General features: G+C 45.0%; 1 protein-coding gene across 1 annotated transcript in view; it reads right to left on the bottom strand.

The window, feature by feature from the left end:
- The window catches only part of PPM1D (protein phosphatase, Mg2+/Mn2+ dependent 1D), a gene marked incomplete at both ends in the record, with an annotated part of 58,695 nt that extends 38,216 nt beyond the window's left edge, over positions 1-20,479 (bottom strand). The window contains 2 exons of the mRNA XM_080712498.1: positions 329-557; positions 20,059-20,479. Of these exons, the coding sequence (XP_080568624.1) occupies positions 329-557; positions 20,059-20,479 (650 nt within the window). The remainder of the gene's footprint in view (positions 1-328; positions 558-20,058) is intronic.
- Between the last annotated feature and the right edge of the window lie 6,479 nt (positions 20,480-26,958).

Genomic DNA, 26,958 nt, shown 5'->3' with positions numbered 1-26,958 from the left:
AAGCCAGAGCAGCTGGCTTCGAACCTGCGTGATCCTCCTGTCTCCGCCTTCCAAGCTCAAGCTCGGGGTGCACCACCACGCCCGGCAATGTGAAGGGTTTTCAATAAAACCTGGCATGCACTGTTACTTGAGGCCCACTGAAATATTGTTTTCCCTTTGGAGTCATTATTTGAAATAAAGCAGTCAATTCAAAACAATGAAATAAATGAGCATAGATGGCTTTGGTAGAAGGAAAACTAAAACCCTAAATACTAAGAAATTAGCTTCACTGTAAGAGAAAAAAGAGCAAAACAAAACCGAGAGAGGAAAGACAAAAGAGAATGATTACCTCCCACCGAGTCCTTCAATTCGTTCTCTTTCCTTGGGAAGTTCTGGTTTATGGTCCTGCGTCACTTCCACCGCTCTGACAAAATCATCCTTCGGGTCATCCTGAATTCCAAGGACCACCCCTGAGTCACCTACGTGAGCTACATACATCTTCATACCTCGGATGATGACCACACTGGCGGTTGTTCCTGATGTACTAGGAAGACCTGTCATGGTCTTTGGCCATTCTGCTGTAATAAAAAATAAAATATTTTATTCTTTCAGGTATGAACACCAGTACAGTGTCAAAATACAAATAGCAACATATCCTAAATTAGTGTGCGTGCGTGTGTGTGTGTGTGTGTGTGTGTGTGTGTGTGTGGTGCTAGGGATTGAACCCAGGGGCATTCTACCTCCAAGCTACACCCCTAGCCCAATTTTTTAATTTTTTAATTGAAACAGGGTCTCATTAAGTTCCAGAGTGCCTCACTAAGTAGCTGAGGCTGACTGTGAACCTGGATCCTGTCTCAGCCTCCCAAGCACTGGGATTTCAAGTACATGCCACCATGTCTGGCTCTAAATTAGCATATTAACATCTGAATTAACATAGAAAAAAAATTGAGTAAAATACTTTGAAGGTTACTCAAAGATTTGTTAATACATTAATATATTAATAAATATAATTTTATAAACAACATAACTATAATACAACTATCAATCCAATCCTAGGAAAATATAGGATAGAGATTTACTATTTACACAGAACTCTCAGTACTAACTACATTTAGAGACAAGGATATATTGTTTTGTTTTGTTTTTTACAATATTAGAAATTCAACACAGTGCCTTGCATTTACTAGGCAAGTGTTCTACAACTAAGTTACAGGCCAGCTATAAGTAAAATCTAAAGCCAGCCACTTAGATTCTTTCTTTCTTTCTTCCTTTCTTTCCTTTTCTTTTTTTTTTTTTTTCTCTTTCTTTTTTGTGGTACCGAGGGTGGAACCCACAGGCTTTTCTACCTCTGGGCTATACTACCAGGCCTATTTTATACTTTATTTGGAAACAGGGTCCCATTAAGTTGCTGAGAGCCTCACTCAGTACCTGAGGCTGGCTACGTGATCCTCCTGTCTCAGCCTCCCAAGCGCTGGGATTACAAGTGTGTGCCACCAGGCCTGGCGCCACTTAGATTTTCTAAAAAACTGTTTTGTGTGTGTGTGTGTGTGTGTGTGTTTGCAAATACAGGAGATTAAACCCAGGGACGAGTGTACTCATTCAAGTCATCCCTCCATGCCAGTCTAGTATGGAGCTGGACCTATTCTCTGTATTTCTATCTTTTAATAAACTTCTTTAAATCTTAAAAAAAAAAAAACCCACGGACATTTTACCTCCAAACTACACTCCTAGCCTTATTTTATTATTTTAAAACACAGTCTCCCAAAATTCCTGAGGCTGGCCTCAAACCTTCAATTTTCCTGTCTCACGATGCACTAGGCTTGCAGATATGCACCATTATGTCCCGGTTTTTATTTTTTAGGGGAATATAAGAAGTTTACTTAGAGCCAGACGTGGTGGCACACACTTGTAATCCCAGCATTCGGGAGGCTGAGACCAGAGGACTGCAGTTCGCAGACAACCTCAGCTACTTAGTGAGCCCCTCCACAACTTAGTGAGACCCTGTTTCAAAATAAAGAATAAAGCCGGGCGTGGTGGCGCACGCTTGTAATCCCCGCGCTTGGGAGGCAGAAACAGGAGGATCGCGCAGGTTCGAAGCCAGCCGCGCGCGCTGGCTTAGGAGACCCTGTTTCCAAATAAAAAATGTAAAAATAGGTCTGGGAGTGTAGCCCGGAGGTAGAAGGGCTTCCAGAAACCCCAGTACCACCAAAAAAAAAAAAAAAAAAAAAGAATAAAAAAAAGTAGGCCTGGGGGTGTATTTCAGAGGTTGAATGCCCCTGGGTTCCACACCCAGACACCCCCCCCACACACACACACACACACACAAAGTTTACTTAGGGAAGTGAAAGCACAGCCTAAAAAAAGGTCATGATAAAAGGTAGTTGTGTTACAGAGAAAAGGGATTTGAAAGGTCACTTTCTGGAGTAAAAAATGGGCTACTTTGTTAATTTTATTTATTTTTGGTGGCACTGTGGGTGGAACCCAGGGGCTTTCTACCTCCCAGGCTATACTGCCAGACCTATTTTTATACTTTATTTGGAAACAGTCTAAGTTGTTGAAAGCTTCACTAAGTAGCTGAGGCTGGCTTTGAACCACTGGTTCACAGACAGCCTCAACTACTGAGAACCTTCCCAATTGGTGAGAACCTGTTTCAAAATAAAGAATAAAAAAAATAGGGCAGGAGGTATAGCTCAGAGGTCAAATGCCACTGGGTTCCATCCCCAGACCCGCAAAAAATTAATTAATTAAAAATAAAAAAGATGGGGGCTGGGAGTGTAACTCAAGAGATAGAATTCCTCTGGGTTCAATAACCAGTACCACAAAATAAAATAAAAATAACTAGGTAGGGTACATTCAGGTTAACTTTATATATTCAGCCAAGGGGCAGGGAGCGGCGTGTGTGTGTGTGTGTGTGTGTGTGTGTGTGTGTGTGTGTTCCTGGAGATGAATTCAGGGGCATTCTACTGCTAAACTACACACCCAGGTGTGTATTTTATTTATGTGTGTGTGTGGGGGGGTACTGGGGATGAAACCCAGGGGTTTTCTATCTCTGGCCTGCATTCCAAGACCTATTTTATACATTATTTGGAAACAGGGTCTAAGTTGCTGAGAGCCTCACTAAGTAGCTGAGGCTGGCTTCGAACCTACAGCAAGCCTCCTGTCTTAGTCTCTCAAGCACTAGGATTACAAATGTGAGCCTCCACACCTGGTCTAATATTTTTTATATTTTTATTGTTTGTTTGTTTGTTTATTTATTTATTTATTTATTTATTTATTTATTTATTTATTTATTTATTTGTGGCACTGGGGTTCCTGGAAGCCCTTCTACCTCCGGGCTACACTCCCAGACTTATTTTATATTTTTTATTTATTTGGAAACAGGGTCTCTTAAGTCAGCAAGGCTGACTATGAACCTGTGCGATCCTCCTGTCTCCGCCTCCCAAGTGCGGGGATTACAAGCATGCACCACCATGCCCGGCTATTTATGTATGTATGTATGTATGTATGTATGTATGTATGTATATATATATATACATATATTTTTTTTTTGCAATGCTAGGGATGGAACCCAGGGACACTGTACATCTGAGCCACACCCCAGCCCTACTTTTAAATTTTTATTTATTTGTTTATTTATTTATTTATTTATTTATTTTGCAGTTCTGGGGATAGGACCTAAGGGCATTCAACCTCCGAGCTACAACCCCTGCCCTATTTTTTATTCTTTATTTTGAAATCGGGTCTCACTGAGTTGCAGAGGGCCTCACTAAGTAGCTGAGGCTGCCCACAAACTGCCATCCTCCGGTCTCAGCCTCCTGAATACTGGGATTACAAGCGTGCGCCATCACGCCCAGCTCCCCCCGGCCCTATATTTTTAGTCTCTTTAATTTTTTTTATTTTTTTTGCAGGTCTGGGGATAGAACCCAGGAGCCTTCGACCTCTGAGCTACAACCCCTGCCCTATTTTTTACTCTTTATTTTGAAACAGGGTCCCACTAATTTGCAGAGGGCCTCACTAAGTAGCTGAGGCTCTATCCTCAGCTACTCGGCTATGCAAACCTCAATCCTCAGGTGTCAGCCTCCCTAATGCTGGTATTACAAGTGTGCACCATCACACCCGACTTGTTTTTTATTTGGAAACAGGGTCTTGATGAGTTGCTGACACCTTGCTAAGTTGCTAAGGCTGGCTACAAACTTAAAACCAATCATCCTGCCTTGACCTCCCAAGTATTGGGATTATAAGCATGCACCACCACGCCTGGCAGTTATTCTTTGTGTGTATGGGGGAGGGGGTTTGAACAAAGGGGCTTTCCTCTGCACTATGCCCCTCAGCTCCCCCACTTTTTTTTTTTTTTTGTAGTAATGGGGGTGGAACCCAGGGGCTTTTCTACCTTCAGGCTATACTGCCAGACCTATTTTGTACTTTATTTGGAAACAGGGGCTCACTAAGTTGCTGAGAGCCTCACTAAGTAGTTGAGGCTGGCTTCGAACCTGTGCGATCCTCCTGTCTCAGCTTCCCAAACGCTGGGATTACAAGCGTGCGCCACCACGCCCGGCTCCCCTCTTCGTTTTTGGAGGAGAGACTAGGGATTGAACTCAGAGGCACTCTACCTCTGATTGACACCCCAGCCCTATTTTCTTTTTCTTTTTTTTTCTTTTTGTGGTACTGGGGATTGAACCCAGGAGCATTCTACCTACAAGGTAGCTATACCCCCAGTCCTATTTCTTTATTTAATTTTTGGTACTGAGGATGGAACCCAGGGCCATTCTACCTCCGAGCTACACCCCTTGCCCTATTTTTTATTCTTTATTTTGAAACAAGGGTCTAAATAGCTGAGATTGTCCTCAAACATGTGATCCCCCGGCGCAACATCCCAAGTACTAGGATTACAGGTGTGCACCTTCAAGCCCAGTTTATTACCATTATTTTAGAAAACTAAATAGATTATATGCTATGATCAAGTGAGATTTATCCTTGGGATAAGAGGATGGTTCAAAATACATAAACCAATAAGAAATACCACACTGACAGATGGAAGGATAAAAACCCTGTGACCTCCAGACGTGGTGCACATGCCTATCATCCCAGAATTTGGGAAGCTGAGATAGGAGGATAACAGGTTTACAGCTAGCCTCAGCAATTCAGTGAGGCCCTCAGCAACTTAATGAGACTGTTTCAAAATAAAAAAATAAAATAGAGCAGAGGTGTAGCTCAGAGGTAGAGTGTTCTTGGGTTCATTCCCTAGTACAATAAAAAAATCATATACTCACTTAATACATGTTTTTAAAAAAGGCATTAGACAAATTTTAAAACCCAATTATTTCAGCAAGCAAAACCCACAATATAGCTCTACCACGGAGCTACATCCCAACCCCATTTATTGTTTGTTACTAGGGATTGAACTCACAGGCACTCTACCTCTAAACTAGACTCCCAGTCCTATTTTATTTTTTGTGTACTGGGAATTGAACCCAGAGGCATTCTACCTCTAAGCTGCATCCCCAAATTGATTTTATTTCTTACTTGGAAAGAGATCTCCCTAGGTTGCTAAGAGTCTTACTAGTTGCTGAGGCTATCCTCAAACCTGCAATCTTCTAGTCTCAGCCACCCAAATACTAGGATTACAAGCATGCACCACCAGGCCCACTTTTTCTTTTTTTCTTTTTCTTGTGGTAATAGAACCCTAGAACATTCTACCTCTAGGTGATATCCTCAGCCCTATTTTTTATTCTTTATTTTGAAAGAGGGTCTCACTGAGTTGCAAAGGGCCCCACTAAGTAGGCCCTCCTGTCTCAGCCTCCCAAATGCTGGGATTACAAGTGTGTGCCACCATGCCCGGCTTACTTTTTATTTTTTAATCTTAAAATGGGGTTTTCCAGTACTTGGGAGTCTGAGTGGGAGGATCGCAGGTTCGTGGCCAGTCTCAGCTACTTAGTGAGGCCCTCTACAACTTAGTGAGACTCTATTTCAAAATAAAGAATAGCCGGGCATGGTGGCGCATGCTTGTAATCCCAGCATTTGGGAGGCTGAGACCTGGAGGATCACGGTTCACAGACAGCTTCAGCTACTTAGTGAGGCCCTCTGCAACTCAGTGAGACCCTGTTTCAAAATAAAGAATAAAAAATAGAGCAGGGGGCCAGGCGTGGTGGCACACGCTTGTAATCCCCGTGCTTGGGAGGCGGAGACAGGAGGATCGCGGAGGTTCGAAGCCAGCCGCGCTGGCTTAAGAGACCCTGTTTCCAAATAAAAATATAAAAATAGGTCTGGGAGTGTAGCCCGGAGGTAGAAGGGCTTCCAGGAACCCCAGTACCACCCCCCAAAAAAAAAGAGCAGGTGTTGTAGCTCGGAGGTCAAATGCCCCTGGGTTCAAACCCCATACGAAAGAAAGAAAGAAAGAAAGAAAGAAAGAGGAAAAGAAAGAAAGAGAGAGAGAGAGAGAGAGAGAGAGAGAGAGAGAGAGAGAGAGGGAGAGGGAGAGGGAGAGGGAGGGAGAAAGAATAGGGCTGCTGGTGTAGAATACCCCTGGGTTCAATCCCCAGTACTGCCAAAAACAAAACAAAACAGGTTTTTCCTTAATTGCTGAGGCTGTCCTCCAACCTGTAATCCTCCAATCCTCCATGTCTCAGCCTCCCACGTACTGGGTTATACACATTCCCCATTTCTTTCTTTTCTTTTCTTTCTTTCTTTTTTTTTTTTTTTTTTTTTTAGTACTGGGGATAGAACCCAGAGGGCATTCTACCTCTGAGCTACATCCCCAGACCTATTTTTATTTATTTATTTTTATTTATTTTTTTGCGGGTCTGGGGATGGAACATTTGACCTCCGAGCTACACCTCCAGCTCTATTTTTTCTTTATTTTGAAACCGGGTCTCACTGAGTTGCAGAGGGCCTCACTAAGTAGCTGAGGCTGTCCGCGAACTGCGATCCTCCAGGTCTCAGCCTCCGAAATGCTGGGATTACTAGCGTGCGCCACCAAGCCCGGCTTAACCCAGGGACCTTCTACCTCCAGGCTACACTCCCAGAGCTTTTATTTTATTTTATTTATTTTTGGCAGTACTGGAGATAGAATCCAGGGGCATTCTACCTCCAAGTTACACCTCCAGCCCTATTTTTTTTTTATTCTTTATTTTGAAACAGGGTCTCACTGAGTTGCAAAGGGCCTCACTAAGTAGTAACTGAGGCTGTCCTCAAACCGTGATCCTCCTGTCTCAGCCTCCCAAATCCTGGGATTACAAGTGTGCACCACCACGCCCAGTCTCCCAGACCTAATTCATATATTTTATTTGGAAACAGGGTCTCACTAAGCTGCTGAGAGTCTCACTAAGTAGCTGAGGCTGGCTTCGAACCTACACGATCCTCCTGTCTCAGCCTCCCAAGTACTGGAATTACAAGCATGCACTACCATGCCCGGCCTATTCTTTGTTTTGAAATAGGTTCTAAGTTACAGATGGCCTCACTAAGTAGCTGAGGCTGGTTGTGAACCTGCGAGCCTCCTGTCCCAACCTCCAAGTACTGAGATTACAAGTGTGTGCCACCATACCCAGTTCCCAGCTCTTTTTATTTTTTATTTTGGAAATAAAAATCAGGTTGGAGGTGTAATGCTAGAACACCTCTGGTTTCCATCCCCAATATGGAAGGAATGAAGGCAGACAGGCAGGCAGGTGGGCGGGTGAAACGAAACATAAGAGAATGGGCATGATGGCACATACCTGTAATCCCAGCCAGTAATTGGGAAACCAAAGCTGAGAAAGGAGGATTGCAGGTTTGAGGACAGCCTCAGTCCTCAGACCTGCAAGCAGCAAGACCATGTTCCAAAATAAAAAGGACTGGAAAGGTAGCTCAGAAGTAGAATGTTCCTGGGTTCAATTCCCAGTACAAAACAAAAGAAACAAAATAAAAGGCATCTGAATTAAGAAAGTAATAAAACTGTCTGCTGATGACATGTTATTACTTGTAGAAAATCCCAAAGACACCACAATAAAAAATAAGCCAGGCGTGGTAGTGCACGCCTGTAATCCCAGCATTTGGGAGGCTGAGAGGATCGCGGTTCATGGACAGCCTCAGCTACTTAGTGAGGCCCTTTGCAACTCCGTGACACCCTATTTCAAAATACAACATAGCCAGGTGTAGTGGCTCATGCTGGTAGTACCAGCATTTGGGAACCTGCAGGCTGAGACCGAAGGATCGCAGTTCCAGGACAGCCTCAGCCACTTAGCAAGGCCCTTCACAGCTCAGTGAGACTCTGTTTCAAAAATAAAAAGACTAAAGCCAGGCGTGGTGGCGCACGCTTGTAATCCCAGCGCTTGGGAAGGCTGAGACAAGAGGATCGCATAGGTTCAAAGCCAGCCTCAGCTAATTTAGTGAGGCTCTCAGCAAATTAGTGAGACCCTGTTTCCAAATAAAGTATAAAATAGGTCTGGGAGTAGAGCCCGAGGTAGAAAAGCCCCTGGGTTCCACCCCCAGTACCACAACAAACAAAAATAAACAAATAAAAAGGCCTGGGGGTGTAGCTTGGAGTTATAATGCCCCTGGGTTCTATTTCCAATGGTGGCGCACGCTTATAATCCCAGCATTTGGGAGGCTGAGACAAGAGGATCATGGTTAGCGGACAGCATCAGCTACTTAGCAAAGGACAGCATCAGCTACTTAGCAAAGTCCTTTGAGTGTAGCTCATACCAAATAAAGAATAAAAAATAGGGCTGGGGGTGTAGCTCAGAGGTAGAATGTCCTAGTTCCATCCCCAGTACCACAATAAACAAGCAAACAAACAAACAAACAAAAATACAAAATAAATTAAAAATAGGGCTGGGGATATAGCTTGGAGTTAGACTGCCCCTGGATTCCATTCCCAGGACCACAAAAACAAAGAAACAAACTTATTCAGTAAAGTTTCAGTATACAAAAATCAATATAAAAACATGAGAGTTGGGTCAGGTGTGGTGGTGCATGCTTGTAATCCCACCATTTAGGAGTCTAAGACAGGAGGATCGCAGTTTGCAGACAGCCTCAACTACTACTTAGTGAGGCCCTTTGCAACTCAGTGAGACCATTTCAAAATAAAGAATAAAAAGTAGGCCTGTGGGTGTAGTTCATAGGTAGAATGCCCCTGGGTTCCGTCCCCAGTAACACACACACACACACACACACACACACACACACACACACACACTGAAGCCCTCCACAACTTAGTGAGACCCTGTTTCAAAATAAAGAATAAAAAATAGGACTAGGTGTGTAGTTCAGAGGTAGAATGCCCGAGTTCAATTCCCAGTACACACACACACACACACACACACACACACACACACACACACACATTTTTAGGGCTTAGGGTGTAGCTTAATGGTAGGAAACTTGCCTAATATGCCAAAGGTCTTGCTTTCAATCCCCAACCAAAACAAATAAAATACTGATTTAACAATTCAAAGACATAAATAAATGGAAAGATAACCCATGTTCACGAATCAGAAGAACAATGTTAAAATAGTCCATAGTACTCCAAGCCTTCTACAAATTCCATGGAATCCCTATCAACATTGCAATGTCATTTTCCACAAAAATAGAAAAAAATCGATCCTAAAATTAATTTGGACCACAAAAGGACCCAAATAGCCAAAGCAGTGTGTGTGTGTGTGTGTGTGTGTGTGTGTGTGTGTGTGTGTGTGTATTACTAGGAAAAGAACCCAGGAGCATTCTACCCTCTGAGATACACCCCCAAACAAGGTGTCACTGAGTTGTAGAGGGTCTCACTAAGTTCTGAGGCTGGTCTCCAACCTGTGATTCGCCTGCTTCAGTCTCCCAAGAACTGGGATTACAAATGTGTGCCAAAGTGCCCTGCTAGCCAAACCACTCTTGACAAAGAATAAACCTGGAGGGATTACACTTCTGGATATAAAACAATACAACACAATACAATAATACTTCTGGATATGAAGCTATACTATAAGCTATAGCAATCAAAATACAATGAGACAGGAGGATCTGGCATAAAAATAAGCCAAAAGAACAGAGTAGAGCCCGGATCCATGCATGTGCACTCAACTAATTTTTGACAAGGGTATCAAATGAGGAAAAGATTTCTTTAATAAATGGTGTTGGAAGCCAGTCATGGTGACGCACACCTAAATCACAGTACTTGGGGGGCTGAAACAAGAGGATCATAGCTTCAAAGACAGCCTCAGCGACTTTAGCAAAGCCCTCTGCAACTTAGTGAGACACTGACTCAAAAGTGAAAAAATAAGCAGAGTATGGTGGTGCATGCTTGTAATAATCCCAGCACTCGGGAGGCTGAGACAGGAGGATGTGGGTTCACAGCCAGTCTCAGCCATTTAGTGAGGCCATTTGCAACTCAGTGAGACCCTGTTTCAAAATAGAATTAAAAAAAGGGCTGGGGTGTAGCTCAGAGGAAGAATGCCCCTGGGTTGGCTGGGCATGGAAGTGCGCACTTGTAATCCCAGTACCTGGGAGGCTAAGACAGGAGGATTGCGGGGTCAAGGACAGCCTCAGCAAATAGTGATGCTCATCAACCTAGCAAGATCCTGTTTCAAAAGAAAAATAAAATAGGACTGGGGCTTTAGCTCAGAGGCAGAATGCCCTGGATTCCATTCCTAGTGCCCCCCCCCAAAAAAAAAACTAAATAAGAATGCCCAATTCAATCCCAAGTACTACAAGAATTTAAAAATAGAGAAAGGAGTGTGGTTTAGATATAGAATCCCCCTCGTCCAGGTGTGGTGGTACATGCTTGTAATCCCAGTATTTGGGAAGCTGACATATGAGGACTGCAGGTTCATGGCCATCCTCAGCAACTTGTGGGGCTCTCCAAAACTTAGTGAGACCCTGTTTCAAAATAAAGAATAAAAAAGAGCTGTGAGTATAGCTCAGAGGTAGGATTTCCCTGGATTCAGTCCCCAGTAGCACATTAAATTAAAACATAAACTCAGCCCGGCTGGGTAGCACATGCTTGTAATCCCAGAATTTAGGAGGCTGAGACCAGAGGATCTCAGTTCGTGGACAGCCTCAGCTACTTAGGCCCTAGCAACTTAGAGAGACCCTGTTTCAAAATAAAGAATAATAAAAAGAGCAAAGGGTGTTGTTCAGAAGTCGAATGCCCCTGGGTTCCATCCCCAGACCCACAAAAAAATAAAAATAAAAAATAAACTCACATGCAAAAGAATGATACTGTATCCTGATTTATACCATACACAAAAAATAAAATTTTTATTTTTATTTTGAGACAGTGTCTTGCCAAATTGCACAGGCTTGCAATCCTCCTACCTGTTTCCAGAGTAGCAAGGATTATAGGTATGCCTCACCATGCCCTGCTCCCTCAGAGTTCTTAATGGACAGGATAGGAAGCCTTTTATGCTAGAACATTCCAAGTACAAGTCTTTGAAGAACACCAACAATGATCTGTCCTCTGAAATAGTAAATTAAAGGCATGACCACATCCCTTTACTAATCAAAGACTGGGGCCACCAGTAAAACATGAAAGTAACAATGGTGACCGGGCGTGGTGGCGCATGGTTGTAATCCCGGGCATTCGGGAGGCTGAGACAGGAGGATCACGGTTTGCAGACAGCCTCAGCTACTTAGTGAGGTTATCCGCAACTCAGTGAGACCCTGTTTCAAAATAAAGAATAAAAAAAAATTGGGCAGGGGGTGTAGCTCGGAAGTCAAATGCCTCTGAGTTCCATCCCAGACCCATAAAAAAAAAAAAGAAAAGAAAAAAAAGTAACAATGGTGGTGATCCTAATATATTCCATTCTAGAGTTTGACCATTGCAAACTTCTGAAAATTCTCTTGGAAAATAGGAAGATTATTATATGGAAGTGGTGATGATAAACACTGCTGCGATTTCTGGTGTATTTCCTTTACCAAAGTAAGATACCCTCTGTTGTCTAGTATAAATACAGCACCAAGACCCTGATGAAACTGCCACATACACTCCTGGAGGTTCACAGGATTCTGATCGTTTTGGTGCCTGTTTCTTCAGCTCTTTCTTTTTTGCAATAATTCAAAGAACTTTTTTTTTTGAACCAATAGTGATTAAACCACCAAGATATTCCATTATTCCTGAATATTTATTGTATCTAATTCTTACAAACAAGGAGGATTCTCCTTCATAATCAACTATTGTCTTAAACTATTTTCTTTTGCTATAACAGAATACTTAAAACTGGGTAATTTATAAAAACCAAAAATTTATTTGGGCTTCTGGTTCTGAAAGCTAGAAAGCCTAAAATGGGTAGCCATATCTTGTGGGCTTCTGGTCAGGACTTGGTGATCTTCTAACTCATGGCAAAAAGGGAAAGGCAAGTGAGGGTAGAGGGAAGAGTTTTCAAGGGGTCTGAATCCCCTCCATAGCTAACCCATTCTCTAGAGAAAACATTAGTGAATTTCTGAGAGCTCTTCCATGACAAAAGACTTCCCACTAGGCTCCACTTTCCAACACTGCCAAATTAAGGAGTTATGGTCCCAAAACAATCCTTAGCTCAAACACACACACACACACACACACACACACACACACACACACACCGCGGTACTGGGGATGGAACCCAGGAGCATTCTACCTCTGAGTGACATTCCCAGCCCTACTTTTATATTCTTTATTTTTGAAACAGGATCTCACTGCTCACTGAGTTGCAAGGGCCTCACTAAGTAGCTGAGGCTCTCCACAAACTGCGATACTCTGGTCTCCACCTCTTGAATGCTGGGATTACAAGCGTGCACCACCATGCTCAGCCTAGCTCAAACGATTTAAACCATCAAAATAAGAAAATTATCCATGCATGGTGGTGAATGCTTGAGTTTCAGTACTTAGGAGGCTGAGACCAGAAGATCTCAGTTTAGAGACCAGCCTCAACAATTTAATGAGGCCCTCTGCAACCCTGTTTCCAAATAAAAAACAAGGTGTGCCACCCTGCCCCAAACTCCTTTTTTTTTTTTTTTTTTTTTTTTTGCCACACTGGGAATTGAACCCAGGGGTACTCTACTTCTGAGCTACTTCTGACCTATTTTTTACTCTTTATTTCAAAACACAGTCTCACCAAGTTGGGGGGTGGGTAGAGAGTCGAACCTTACTAAGTAGCTGAGGCTGGATGGGGTCTACCAGCTTTCTCCACTATAACATTAATTTTTTTCATTTTTAGGAAGTAATCTGAGACACTAAGTATCCTTTTATTAGGCTAAAAGGTACTCCTTACCCCCAAATGAAAAATACATCCTTCTAAAACCTGTAAATGTAACCTTATTTGGAAAAACAGTTTTTGCAGATGTAAATAGGTTAAGAATCTTAAAAAGAGATCATCCTGGATCAGAGTAGGCACTGATTCCAAGCAAGAGTATCCTTAAAAGAGACTGAGAAGGCAATATAAGAATGGAAGTTAAGACTGAGTAAGGCGTCTACAAGCTAAAAAATGCCAAGGATTACAACCAGCAGGAACTAGGCGCTAGCACAGAACAGCCCCCTCAGAGCATTCAGAGGGAACCAACCCTGCTGACACCTTTTTGGCCTCCACAACCATGAAGGAAAAATTCCTATTGTTTCAAGCCACCTAATTTTGGTAATTTTTCACAGCATTCCTAGGGAATATAATTATATCTTTTAAATTTCCACCCACTAGTTTTAGCATTACGCAATATTTCTTGGCTGAAATTATTATTATGATCACCAAATGTGATTTTCTAATTTTATCACTCCTTCTACATTAGTGGTCATTCTACTGCAAAAAAAAAAAAAAAAGGCTTTATATTGGCTTTAGTTGCAATAATCAAAAATTGCAAACAACCCAGATGTCCATCACAAAGTAAAAGGAAAAAGAAACTAATATTTGGCAATAAAAAGGAATCAACTATTAATATTCATAATATGTTGGATACATTCAAAATAATTATGCTGAGTCAAAGACAAAAATACACACTGTAAGAATATACACCATAACATTAAATTTAAATAAAATTCTAGAGAAACAAAATAGTCTACAGGACAGAAAGCAGATCAGCGATTGCCTAGGAAAAGAAGATGGAGCAGGTGAAGAGATTACAGTCAGCCTGATAATCTGAGAATTGGTTCCAACATTCCGGCAGAAGCCAAAATCTTCAAATGCATTATATAAAATGGCATATACCTAGGCACATCCTCCATATACCTTAAATCATCTCTAGATTACTTATAATACCCAATAAAACATAAGTACTATGTATACAGTTGTTATATTGTATTGCTTGGGGAACAATGACCAAAAAGTCTACATATATTCAATCCAGATGTATCTCCCTTCCAAAAAATAAATTTATTTTTTGCTACCGGGTACTGAACAAGGACATTCTACCTCCAACTTTTTTTTTTATTATTTTTTGGGGGGATACTGGGGATTGAACCCAGAGGCATTCTACCTTTAAGCTATACCTCATCTCTATTTTATCTTTTATTTTAAAGCAGGGTCTCAGTAAGTTGCAAAGGGCCTTACTCAGTTACTAAGGCTGACCATAAACCTGTCAATCCTCCTGTTTTAGCCTCCTAAGTACTGCGATTACAGGCGTGTGCCACTGAGCCTGAATTCCTCACTTTCTTGTGTGGTGCTAGAGATTGAGCCAAGGGGCATTCTACCTCTGAGTTATAACCCTAACTCTTTTTATTTATTTGGAAACAGAATCTTGCTCTATTACTGACAGCAATCCTCCTGTCTCAGCCTCCCAAGTACTGGAATTACAGGCATGGACCACAGTGCCCAGCTTCCCCCCCCCTTTTTTTTTTGTAGTACTAGGGTTGGAACCCAGGGGCTTTTTCTACCTCTGGGCTATACTCCCAGACCTATTTTATACTTTGTTTGGAAACAGGGTCTCACTAAGTTGCTGAGAGCCTAAGTAGCTGAGGCTGGCTTCGAACCTGTGCGACACTCCTGCCTCAGCCTCCCAAGCACTGGGATTACAAGTGTGCACCACCACACCTGGCTCCCCCAATTTTTTTGTGTGTGTGGTACTGAGGGTAGAAACCAGCTCTTTTCTACCTCCAGGCTATACTCCCAGACCTATTTTATAGTTTGTTTGGAAACAGGATCTCACTAAATTGCTGAGAGCCTAAGTAGCTGAGGCTGGCTTCGAACCTGTGCGATCCTCCTGTCTCAGCCTCCCAAGTGCAGGGATTACAAGTATGTGCCACCACGCCTGGCTCCCCAAATATTTTTGATTCAGGGTTGGCTGAATCTGAGGACGTGGGACCTGTGGATATGGAGGTCCAACTGTGATTATAAACATAAGGGCGTTGGGTGTGGTAGAGCATGCTTGTAATCCCAGTACTTAGGAGGCTAAGTCAGGAGGATCATAGGCTCCCAACAAGGCCCCCAGCAACTTAGAACTTGTTTCAAAACAAAGAATACAATATGGCAAGAATACCTCTGGGTTCAATTCCCTAGTATGGAAAAATAAAAATAAACATAAGGAAACTTTTTGGAGTGAAAGATGCTTATTAAACTGGCACAGTAGCACACGCCTGTAATCCCAGTATTTGGGAGGCAGAGACAGGAGGATCACAGATTCGAGGCCAGCCTCAGCAACTCCAATTCTCACATCAACTCAATGAGATTGTTTCCAAATAAAAAATAAAATTGGGCTGGGGGTGAAACTCAGAGGTAGAATGTCCCTGGGTTCAATTCCCAGAACCATACACACAAACACAGATGCTTATTATCTTGACTGTCATGATGGTATGACACACACACACCTGTGTCAAAACTTACCAACTGGGATGCTTTAAAATGTACTACTTATTGAAGACAGGAGTGGTGACAAACACTTGTAATCCCAGCATTTGGGAGGCTGAGAAAGGAGGATTGCGGGTTCAAAGCCAGCCTCAGTTACTTAGTGAGGCCCTTTGCAACTTAGTGAGACCCTGTTTCAAAATAAAGAATAAAAAATAAAAGTGGGGTATAGTTTGGAGGTAGAATGCCCCTGGGTTCCATCCCCAGTACCGCCAAAAAAAAAAAAAAAAGTACGACTTATTCTATGCCCGTTACACCACAATAAATTAAAATGTAAAGATTAGACATATGTAGTCAGTGGTTACTGTACTGAATAGGACACACATACATAAGAGACAAAAACAAAAATGGCAGGCCTCTTTGCAGGGGTGGGGGCAGTGCTGGAATTGAATCCAGAAACTCACATTCTAGGCAAGCACTCCCCTGCTGAACTACACCCCCACCCCCTTTTCTTTGAACCCAGGGATATTCTTTCTCTGAGCTACATCCCAGCCCGATTTTTTATTCTTTTTGTGGTACTGGGGGTAGAACCCAGAAGCTTTCTACCTCCGGGCTATACTCGCAGACCCATTTTGATATTTTTTTATTTGGAAACAGGGTCTCACTAAGTTGTTGAGAGCCTTACTAAGTAGCTGAGGCTGGCTTCAAACCTGCGTGATCCTCCCGTCTCAGCCTCCCAAGCAGGGGGATTACAAGCATGCACCACCACGCCCAGCTCCGATTTTTTATTCTTTATTTTGAAACAGGGTCTAAGTTGTAGAAGGCCTCACTAAGTAGCTGAGGCTGGCAGTGAACCTGGATCCTCCTTCCTGTCTCAGCCTCCCAAGTACTGGGATTACAAGCATGTGCCACCACGCCTGGCTACACCTACCCCTTTTTAAAAATTTTATTTTGAATCAGGATCTCACTTATGCTGCCCAGATGGATTCAAAGTTACCAGCTTCAAACTTGTGATCCTCTTGCCTTAGTCTCCCAAGTAGTTGGAATTACAGACATGTGCCACCATACCCACCTTCTCTAATGTCAAGTTACAACAATATTTTTATGTTCTCGTCAAAAAGGTATGTAGTTGCCGGGTGTGGTGGCACACACTTGTAATCGCCGCGCTTGGGAGGCAGAGACAGGAGGATCGTGCTGGTTTGGAGCCAGCCTTGCTGGCTTAAGAGACCCTGTTTCCAAATAAAAGAAATACAAAATAGGTCTGGGAGTGTAGCCCGGAGGTAGAAGGGCTTCCAGGAAAAAAAAAAAAAAAAAACAAATAAAAAGTAAAATAGGACTGGAGGTATAGCCCTGAGGTAGAAGGCCCCAACACTAGCACCACCAGTCCTACCACCACCACCAACAAGAACAAAAACAAAAAATACATTTTAAACTTTACTTATTTATTTCAGTATACCCTGGGAAAAGGTAAATAGCCTAATGTGACAGAAACATGAGTAACATATAACTGAATAGAGATGCTAAATGTGGACTAAAAAGGGCTTGGCCTACAAACTGTAGATCTATGCTTCTTTTATAGAAAATGGAGAACTAAGCCAGGTACAGTGGTGTACTATAATTCCAGCTACTTGGGAAGCTGAGGCAGGATGATGACAGGTGAAGTTCTCCTGAGCAAATATTTGTTTTATTTATATATTTTATTTTTGTGTGCGTGGTGCTGGGGGTTGAAGCCAGGGCAGTCTACCTCCAAGCTATACCCCCCAGCTCTTTTTATTTTGAAACAGGGTCTGGTTAAGTTGCCGAGGCTGGTCTGGAATCTGCAATCATTCCATCTCATAAATACAGGTGTGTGCCACCACAGCCAGCTTGTTTGGGGTTTCTATGGTAGGTGCCCCTGGGTCCACTTCATAGTACTGAATATTAAGAAAGAAAACAAGCCAAAAAAAAAAAAAAACAAAACTGTAAGCTTAAACCAAGAACCGGGATCCTCAGGTCTCAGCCTCCCAAATGCTGGGATTACAAACGTCCACCACCACGGCCGGCCTTTTGGTGTAGACAACTTTAAATCATGAGAATGAAAACTTGGTTCTAAAAGTATGTATGTGAAAGCCAGGCATTGTGACACATCATTGTATTCCCAGCATTTGGGAGGCTGAGAGGATAGGCTTGTTAACAGTCTCTGGCTACTTAGTGAGGCCCTCTGCAACTTAGTGATATCTTGTTTCAAAATAAAGAACAAAAAATAGGGCTGGGGGTGTAGCTTGGAGGTAGAATGCCCCTGGATTCCACCCCCAATACCACCAAATAAAATAAAAGTTATGTATGTGAAAAAAAAATAACACATTCACATTTAATATCATAGAATCCTGGGCATGGTGGTGCATGCTTGTAATCCCAGTAGTTGGGAGACGGGGACAGGAAGATCACAGGTTCCTGGCCAGCCTTAGCTCCTTACTTAGTGAGGTCTTCCACAATTTAGCAAGACCCTGTTTCAAAATAAAGAATAAAAAATAGGGCTGGGCCAGGGGTGGTGGCCACACACTTGTAATCTCAGCATTTGGAAGGCTGAGAATCAGGGTTCTCCGGATAGTCTTAGCTACTTAGTGAGGCTCTTTGCAACTCAGTGAAACCCTGTTTCAAAATAAAGAATAAAAAATAGGGCTAGGAGTGTAGCTTGGAGGTTAAAAAAAAAAGAAAAAAGAAAAAGAAAGCATATACCCTACCTTATTAAAAATTTGCTCCATGAGCCAGGAAATGTAACCCAGTGATAAAGCTTGTGTTTAACATGTGAGAGGTTCTGGGTTCAATCTCAAAGCATTAAAAAAAACCCTCAAGTAGTAGAATTTAAATCTTAAAGGATTTTTAAATACGTAAACACACGGCAAATTCACATTGCTCCAAGTATACTAAAAATAAACAGATCTAAATAGTTCTTTGTCTAATTTCCCTCTATCTTGTTGCCTTTCTGTCCACTTCTAGTTCCCCTGCAGTCAATGACATGATGTATTTCTAGAATATACTACAGTGCTTTCAGCTCTACCCTGTGCACACAAAAACAAAATAAACCCATAATAGGGGCCCTTGGGATTGGATGAGAACCGCCTCCACCAGGCCTAGTGGTTGATCTTTGAGTCAATCAATGACTTCCTGGCAGAAAGCCAAGCAAATAGAAAACAGCCGAGGAAAGCAGCTAACCTACAACTCCATAACAATACCTTTCTAAAAATGTCCTGTATTTGACAAACTTGAAACAATCTTCTCTCTATGCTTCTGTCCCTCTGCTGAAAATAGAGCAACTTTATTATACTACCATAAACAAATGGTTTTTTTTAATGACAGAAGAATATCACTTCTGTTCTCTAACAAAGGTACCCGCCATTTATTTTTGCGTCAATAGACAGTAATGCTATACAGAAATATACGTTGTGTACAAAAATTCTGGCTGCCTTACAAAACATTTAAAACTTGGGTGAAACTACCACCACAAGGAATTTTCAGAACTTTAGGTCTCCATTTCCTTTCAACATATAATCCCTCGTAATCTCTTGCCATTTTGATAGGCATTCACAACTTCTAAGAGCATTTAACCTGGAACAACTGGGAACTATATGGAAGCAGTTCGTTAAGGCGCCCACCATTTAAAAAAAACAACAACTAGCAAAACTTTACGCACACCTCTAACACGGAGCCGGTTCGAGAGGTAGCCAAACGCTCTGCGCCTTTGTTTTTCCATAAGTACTACACGTTTATTTGAGATCTTATGATCACAAATAAATTCCTTCCAAGCCCGATTTCAGGCTGTCGGATACCGCAGCCCTTCTAAATTAGCTTACATTTTATTCCAACGAGCCTTCGGGGACCCGTTTGGAAAACTGACACCACCAGTAGGAGGCAACCGAGAGGAATGAGTCCATCAAGAAGAAAATTATGACAGATTCTAAGAAAACACTCTCGATTTGGGCCATTTCCCGCTTCTTTTGCCTGACCCAAGTAGAAACCTCGCTTCGATTTCGCGCCGGGTTTCAAAAGCACTTTTTTAAGGTCTGCCACCAAAATGAATCAGCGAAGGAAAAGGGCTGCTTCCCCTCCGTGATCTTTGGAGGATGGACATAAAGGCAGCGAGGAGCGGTGGCGGGGAGACAGCAGCAGCCCCTATCTTTGCCAAGGAGACTTTTGTGTGCCCGGGACCTGCACCCTGAAAAACTCCACCAGCCCGCGAAAAGTCTCCACCACCTCCACCGCTCTTTTCTCGGAGTCGGGAAACCCACGGGGTGTGCGGATGCTTTATAAAACCCCCGACCTGCCAGGAGAAAGAAAGGGGCAAAAAGAGAAGAAAGAAGAAAAAAGCAACCCGCGCCCAAGAAGCCGGGCGACTTACCCAGTTTCTTCCACATGGCGAGGTGACACGCGAGGAAGCCTTTGCGGATGGCAGCGCACACCTTCGCCGGCTCGGACGAGGTGAAGCCCTTCTGCTTCTTGATGAAGCCCCATAAGTGCTCCCGGGCAAACTGCGCCGCCTCCCGCCCGCCGTGCCCGTCGCACACGGCGAAGAAGGCCACCGAGGAGCGGCGGCGGCAGCAGCGGCCGGGCGGCGGCGAGGCCCCGGCGTCCGGGGCAGGGGCGCGAGCGTCGCGGGCGGCCGCCGCCGGGCCCGGCCCCGGGACCGCGCTGCCCGGCGGGGCCGGCTGGTCCTCCGCCGTCGGCTCGGGCTCCACCACGATCTGGGTAACGTCCTCCATGTACTTCCTCCCGCCCTGGTCGGAGAAGACGCTCACTCCCAGCGCGTACATCCCCGCCATGGCCGGCCGGCCGGGATCCCGCCGGTCCCACGCAGCCCGCCGAATCCGGCGGCGGGAGACGCGGTCGCCGCTCGCCGGGCAACTATTGTTTACCTTCGACGCCGCCGCCGCCGCCGCCGCCGCCGCCGCCGAGAGGGAGGAGGGGGCGGTCCCGCAGAGGGGCGCGCGATGTCGGGACTTGTCCACGAGAGCTGGGCCGGAGCGCCGGGGCGACGCGGCCGAGCAGCTGCGCCTGCGCACCGCGCTCCCCCCGCGTCCGCCCGCGCCCAGCGCACAAATCGGGCGTTCTGCCTGGGTGACGTCACGCGGCTCTCGGCGCCCGGCCAATCCGGAGTCGAGGGGAGCGAGCCCGCCCTCCGCCCCCTGCCTTGGCTCCTCCCAGCAACGGCTGCGCGCCCTCCCTCGGCCTCCCCGGGCGCGGGGCCGAGCTCCACCCGCTGGGCTTCGCCTGGACGCTCGCCTCGGCGCCTCCGGGTCTCCCGCAGTTGCCCAGCTCGCCGAGCACCTCGAGCTCCGTACCCGGGTCGTAGTGCTGCCCCCTGCCCTTCTCGCTCGGCGGGGAAAGCAGTCTAAGCTTGGGCCTCCCGGCAGTATAGAAAATGTAGGGGGGCGGGGGTCGCTGACCGTCCAGCACTCAAGTGAAATGGCGGGAAACGGCCCTTGGCAGGCCGTTCGTAAACAGGCTGGAGAAGGCGTGCCCCTCGTGGTCTGGACTTGCGTGGGACATATTCCAGTAGGAACTGAGGACGAGGGCAGTCCGATTTAGTAGTTAGGAAAGCTTGGGAAATTTCCACCATCAGCTGCGCAGTCCCGTTTCACATAATTAGGTATGTAAGACAACCGAGGGCCGAAGTCTCCAGAGATCTTCCAGCTATTGTTAAACCTAATACTTTTTCTGACTAGCCCTGGATACAGCTTTTTATGCCTGCGGTATCACTCTAAGTTACCACTGGGAAATAACTCACAAAAACTTCTACCAAGAGCTCCGGCGTTCTGATTTGGTTAGTGCCCTCTCGCTTATCCCAGGAGGTCACAATCCAAGCGTTAAAACCTTTGCACGGATTTCCACGGATTAAAGCAAGCCTCCTCCGTATGTTCTCAGCCAACGTTTTGCACTGAATCAGTTTAAAGTTGTTGGTTTTTTTTTTTCCATTTCTGATTGCTTTATCCTCAGTCCTTTATACACGCCTTCCTATACAGCCTTTCAGATTTTCAAATGGAATTATACCCCCCACACACACACACCCTTGGGCATGATGGTGCACACTTGTAGTCAATCCCTGTGCTTGGGAGGCCGAGAGAAGAGGATCGCACATGTGGAGCCAGCTTCAAGAATTTAACAAGACCTTGTTTCCAAATAAAAAGAGCTGGAATTGTAGCTCAGAGGTAGAATGCCTCTAGGTTCAATTCCCACTACCACTAAAAAAATAAATACATAAATATGACCAAAATGTTACGTTTTGTTCTAGTATTTTTATAGTTAAAATGTTTTTACATTAGATTTTGTAAAACTTTTTGCATAAGGTAAATTTAAATTTCTTTCAAATAGGTATGTTTCCCAATGTCTTTCATAATATCCACTTGTATCCATATGTTAATGATACTCCCTTTGTTGGCAAATTTTTTATAACAATTATTTCAGGGTTAACTATTCTCATCCATGGATTTATTGATTTGGGAATCATATCTTGCTTTTAATTAAATTTTATTATGATTTTAAAATTATGGTTTTTGCCGGGCGTGGTGGCACACGCTTGTAATCCCCATCCCCGCGCTTGGGAGGTGGAGACAGGAGGACCGCGCAGGTTCGAAGCCAGCCGCGCGCGCTGGTTTAGGAGACCCTGTTTCCAAATAAAAATGTAAACATAGTCTGGGAGTGTAGCCCGGAGGTAGAAGGGCTTCCAGGAACCCCAGTACCACCAAAAAATAAAATTATGTTTTATTTTACTTTATCAGAGTTCAAAAACTTCAAACATGAATTCTAAGCATTTAATTTTAGACACATACTAATCTTTTTTTGGGGGGGTTACTGGGTACCCCAAGCCCTGTTTTATTTATTTTATATTTTTGGTTCTGGGGGTGGGTGGAACCCAGTGACCATCTACCTCTGGGACACACCCAAGACCCTTTTTTTTCTTTTTCTTTTTTTGAAACAAGGTTTCAGTTGCTGAGGCTGGCAGTGAACCTGTGATCCTCCTGTCTCAGCTTCCGAAGTACTGGGATTACTAGCCTGCCCTGTTGTTGTTGTTGTTGTTGTTGTTGTTGTTGTTGTTGTTGTTTGTTTAGAACTGGATCTTGCTAACTAGCTGAGAATGTATTCCATCCAACCTGTGATTCTCCTGTTTTAGCCTCTGTAGTACCAGTATTACAGGGGTCTGCACCACACCCTGCTTTAAATAATCCAATTAGTTTGCTATTGTTCCTTCACAGAGCTAGATATGAGTGACATCTACTAAGTAGTCCTCTACTGTTTATCTCTTAGAGCCACCTGTGTGTTTACAGCTGTGAGATAATGTATCTCAAGAGGTTAAATTCTCTAAACCAGCCTTTAACCTGAGTTGTTTTCCCACAACTCAATATTTAACAAATTAATCAGTCTAATCTGACTATCTCTTCCACATTCATTGTATGTAAATGTAAATTGGTGGAAGACAGAAATCTGAATTACTAAGGCCAGAGTCCCAAAGGTGTCAAACCTGTATGCGTTTTTAATTAGCTGTGGAAACTCAATCTGCCGTGCTTTCTACAGATAACTGGTTTTCAGGTCATTAATATGGAAAGAATAGTCACACCTTTTCAAATACCCCTTAACATGCTTAACTTGGCCTTTGTCTGTTTGTAGAGATGTGATCTACTCTTGAATTTGTTGCTTTAACTTGACGAAAAGTTTCTTTAAAGCCGGGCATGGTAGTACATGCCTGTAATCCCAGCATTTGGGAGGCTGAGACCGACAGCCTCAGCTACTTAGCGAGGTACTCCATAACTTAGTGAGATCCTGTTTCAAAAATAGAGAATAAAAAAATAGGGCAGGGGGTGTAGCTCAGAGGTCGAATGCCCCTGGGTTCCATCCACAGACCTGCAAAAAAAAAAAAAAAAAAGTCTCTTTAATTCTCATTTTATTTATTTATTTATTTATTTATATATTTTTTTGTGGTACTGGGGTTCCTGGAAGCCCTTCTACCTCCGGGCTACACTCCCAAACCTATTTTATATTTTTGAAACAGGGTCTCTTACGCCAGCGCGGCTGGCTTCGAACCTGCGCTATCCTCCTGTCTCCGCCTCCCAAGCGCGGGGATTACAAGCGTGCTCCACCACGCCCGGCTTTATTCTCATTTTAAAGGTTAAAGCCAGGTATGGTGGCACACACTTGTAATCCCAATACTTAGAAGGCTGAGACAGGAGAACTGCAGTTCGTGGGCAGCCTCCGCTGTCCAAAAAAGAAAACTACAAGCATTCAGGATATGCACTCGAAGAGAGCGTGGGTGCAGATGCTGGAGCATGAGACTCACTTTTGGGGTCACAGGCTTCTTTTCTAGGGAACTCTGTAAATGGTGAGCCTGAGAGGTCTGTGGGCAGCATCAGTTTAATGAGCTCAATTCTTTTTTTTTTTTTTTTTTTTTTTTGCGGTAATGAGGATGGAGCCCAAGGGCATTCTACCTCCAAGTGACACCCCCAGCCCTATTTCTTATTCTTTATTTTGAAGCAGGGTCTCACTGAGTTGCAGAGGGCCTCACTAAGTAGCTAAGACTGGCCGCTAACCCCAATCCTGTCTCAGCCTCCCAAATACTGGGATTACAAGTGTGTGCCACCACGCCCAGCTAATGAGCTCAATTCTTTCTTTCTTTCTTTGTTTATTTATTTATTTATTTTGTGGTACTGGGGATAGAACCCAGGAGCTTTCTACCTCCAGGCCACACTCTCAGACCTATTTTATATTTTATTTGGAAACATGGTCTCATTAAGTTACTGATAGCCTCACTAAACTGCTGAGGCTGGCTTCGAACCTGCAGGATACCCCTGTCAAGTACTGGAATTACAAACATGTGCCACCACGCCTAGCTGAGCTCAGTTTAGATTGTAGAGAACAGCAGGTCACAGTGGCCTGCTTCTGTTCAGAACCTTTGGGTTGACATTATCTAGTTAATAGTGCTTGGACTGAACCCACATCATGAGACTCTAAATCTCACTCTAGGTTTCTTTTACAAGATACTGAGCCATCCAGGCGTGGTGGCGCACACTTGTAATCCCAGCGCTTGGGAGGCGGAGACAGGAGGATCCTATGTTCGAGAACAGTCTCAACAAGTAATAAGACTTTCATCAACCTAGTGAGATCCTGTTTCAAAATAAAAATAAAATAGAACTGAGGGTGTAGCTTAGCTCAGAGGTAGAATGCCCTGAGTTCAATTCCAAGCACCACAGAAAAAATTAAAAAATAAAAATAAAAACACATCTGTAAACTAACAAGGTATATGAAGTGGACTTAAAGCTTTCTTGGCAGTACTGGGATTGGAACCCAGCAGCATTCTACCTCTGAGCTATGCTCCAGCCCTTTTTTTTTTTTTTTTCTTTATTTTGAAACAGGGTCTCACTGAGTTGCAAAGGGCCTAAGTAGCTGAGATGTCACGAACCCAGATCCTTCTGTCTCAGCCTCCCAAGTACTGGGATTACAAGTGTGTGCTACCATGCCCAGTTGACTTAAAGCTTTATTTATTTTTTTTTTTTTTGGCTTCTGTATTTATTTTATTTTATTTTTTTTAATTAATTTATTTTTTAAATTGGTGCATTGTAGTCATATATCAATCACATTGGAGTACAAGACTTGAGAGGATATACAAGCACACATCATCCAATTAGCCCTCCTCCAGCCCCCATCCCATTCCCTCCCCCTCCCTCCATCCCACACTTCTTTGGTGATTTACTTTGATACATTTGTTTATGTACCTCCTGCATTTTAAAGAGGCTCCGTCCTCCAGTATTACATACCCTCTGATTCGTCACATTAGTTGCTTCACTATAGGGCCCTTTCTATAGCTCAACCTCTTCCTGTTGCCCTTTTCCTCCTAGTTATTGCTGATTAAGAGAAGCATCTGATTTATATTTTCTGCGATATTTCTCTGTGCATGCTGCATTGCAAGTACCAATCCCACTCTTGATGGTCCCAGTAGTGGCCTGGCTACTCAGTGGACTGATCCAGACCTCGCTGGCTCACGCAGCGGCCTTGCCTCATGGGAGGACCCAGTTCTGGTCTCGCTGGCCCCTGAACCGGTCAAACCCCTAAGCTGGTTTTGGTCCCGACCTTGGAGGCCGCAGGAGTGAACTTGCCTCACGCCAGGCTCCGAAGCTGGCCATTGGCCCCTGCACCGGTCTAACCCCTTGGCAGAATTCCAATCCTGGCCTCGGAGGCCCCAACACTGGTAATGCCTCACGGCAGGCTCCGATGCCGGCCTCACTGGCCCCAGCACCAGCCTAACCCCTTGACAGGCTCTTATCCTGGCCTCAGAGGCCCCAGTACCGGCCTTGCCTCACGGCAGGCTCCGATGCCGGCCTCGCTGGCCCCAGCACCGGCCTAACCCCTCGGCATGCTCCGATCCCGGCCTCGGAGGCCCCAGTACCGGCCTTGCCTCACCGCAGGCTCCGATGCCGGCCTCGCTGGCCCCAGCACTGGCCTAACCTCTCGGCAAGCTCTTATCCTGGCCTCGGAGGCCCCAGTACCGGCCTTGCCTCACAGTAGGCTCCGATGCCGGCCTTGCTGGCCCCAGCACCGGCCTAACCCCTCGGCAGGCTCTTATCCTGGCCTCGAGGCCCCAGTACCGGCCTTGCCTCACGGCAGGCTCCGATGCCGGCCTCGCTGGCCCCAGCACCGGCCTAACCCCTCAGCAGGCTCTTATCCTGGCCTCGGAGGCCCCAGTACCGGCCTTGCCTCACGGCAGGCTCCGATGCCGGCCTCACTGGCCCCAGCAGCGGCCTAACCCCTCGGCAGGCTCCGATCCCGGCCTCAGAGGCCCCAGTACCGGCCTTGCCTCATGGCAGGCTCCGATGCCGGCCTCGCTGGCCCCAGCACCGGCCTAACCCCTCGGCAGGCTCTTGTCCTGGCCTCGGAGGCCCCAGTACCGGCCTTGCCTCACGGCAGGCTCCGCTGCCGGCCTCGTTGGCCCCAGCAGCGGCCTAACCCCTCGGCAGGCTCCGATCCCGGCCTCGGAGGCCCCAGCACTGGTCATGCCTCAAGGCAGGCTCCGATGCCGGCCTCGCTGGCCCCAGCACCGGCCTAACCCCTTGGCAGGCTCTTATCCTGGCCTCGGAGGCCCCAGTACCGGCCTTGCCTCACGGCAGGCTCCGATGCCGGCCTCGCTGGCCCCAGCACCAGCCTACCCCCTCGGCATGCTCCGATCCCGGCCTCGGAGGCCCCAGCACTGGGCATGCCTCACGGCAGGCTCCGCTGCCGGCCTCGTTGGCCCCAGCACCGGCCTAACCCCTCAGCA

Source organism: Muscardinus avellanarius, assembly GCF_963383645.1.
Source record: "Muscardinus avellanarius genome assembly, chromosome: 16".
Lineage (NCBI taxonomy): Eukaryota > Metazoa > Chordata > Mammalia > Rodentia > Gliridae > Muscardinus > Muscardinus avellanarius.
This window is presented reverse-complemented; position numbering and strand designations above follow the sequence as displayed.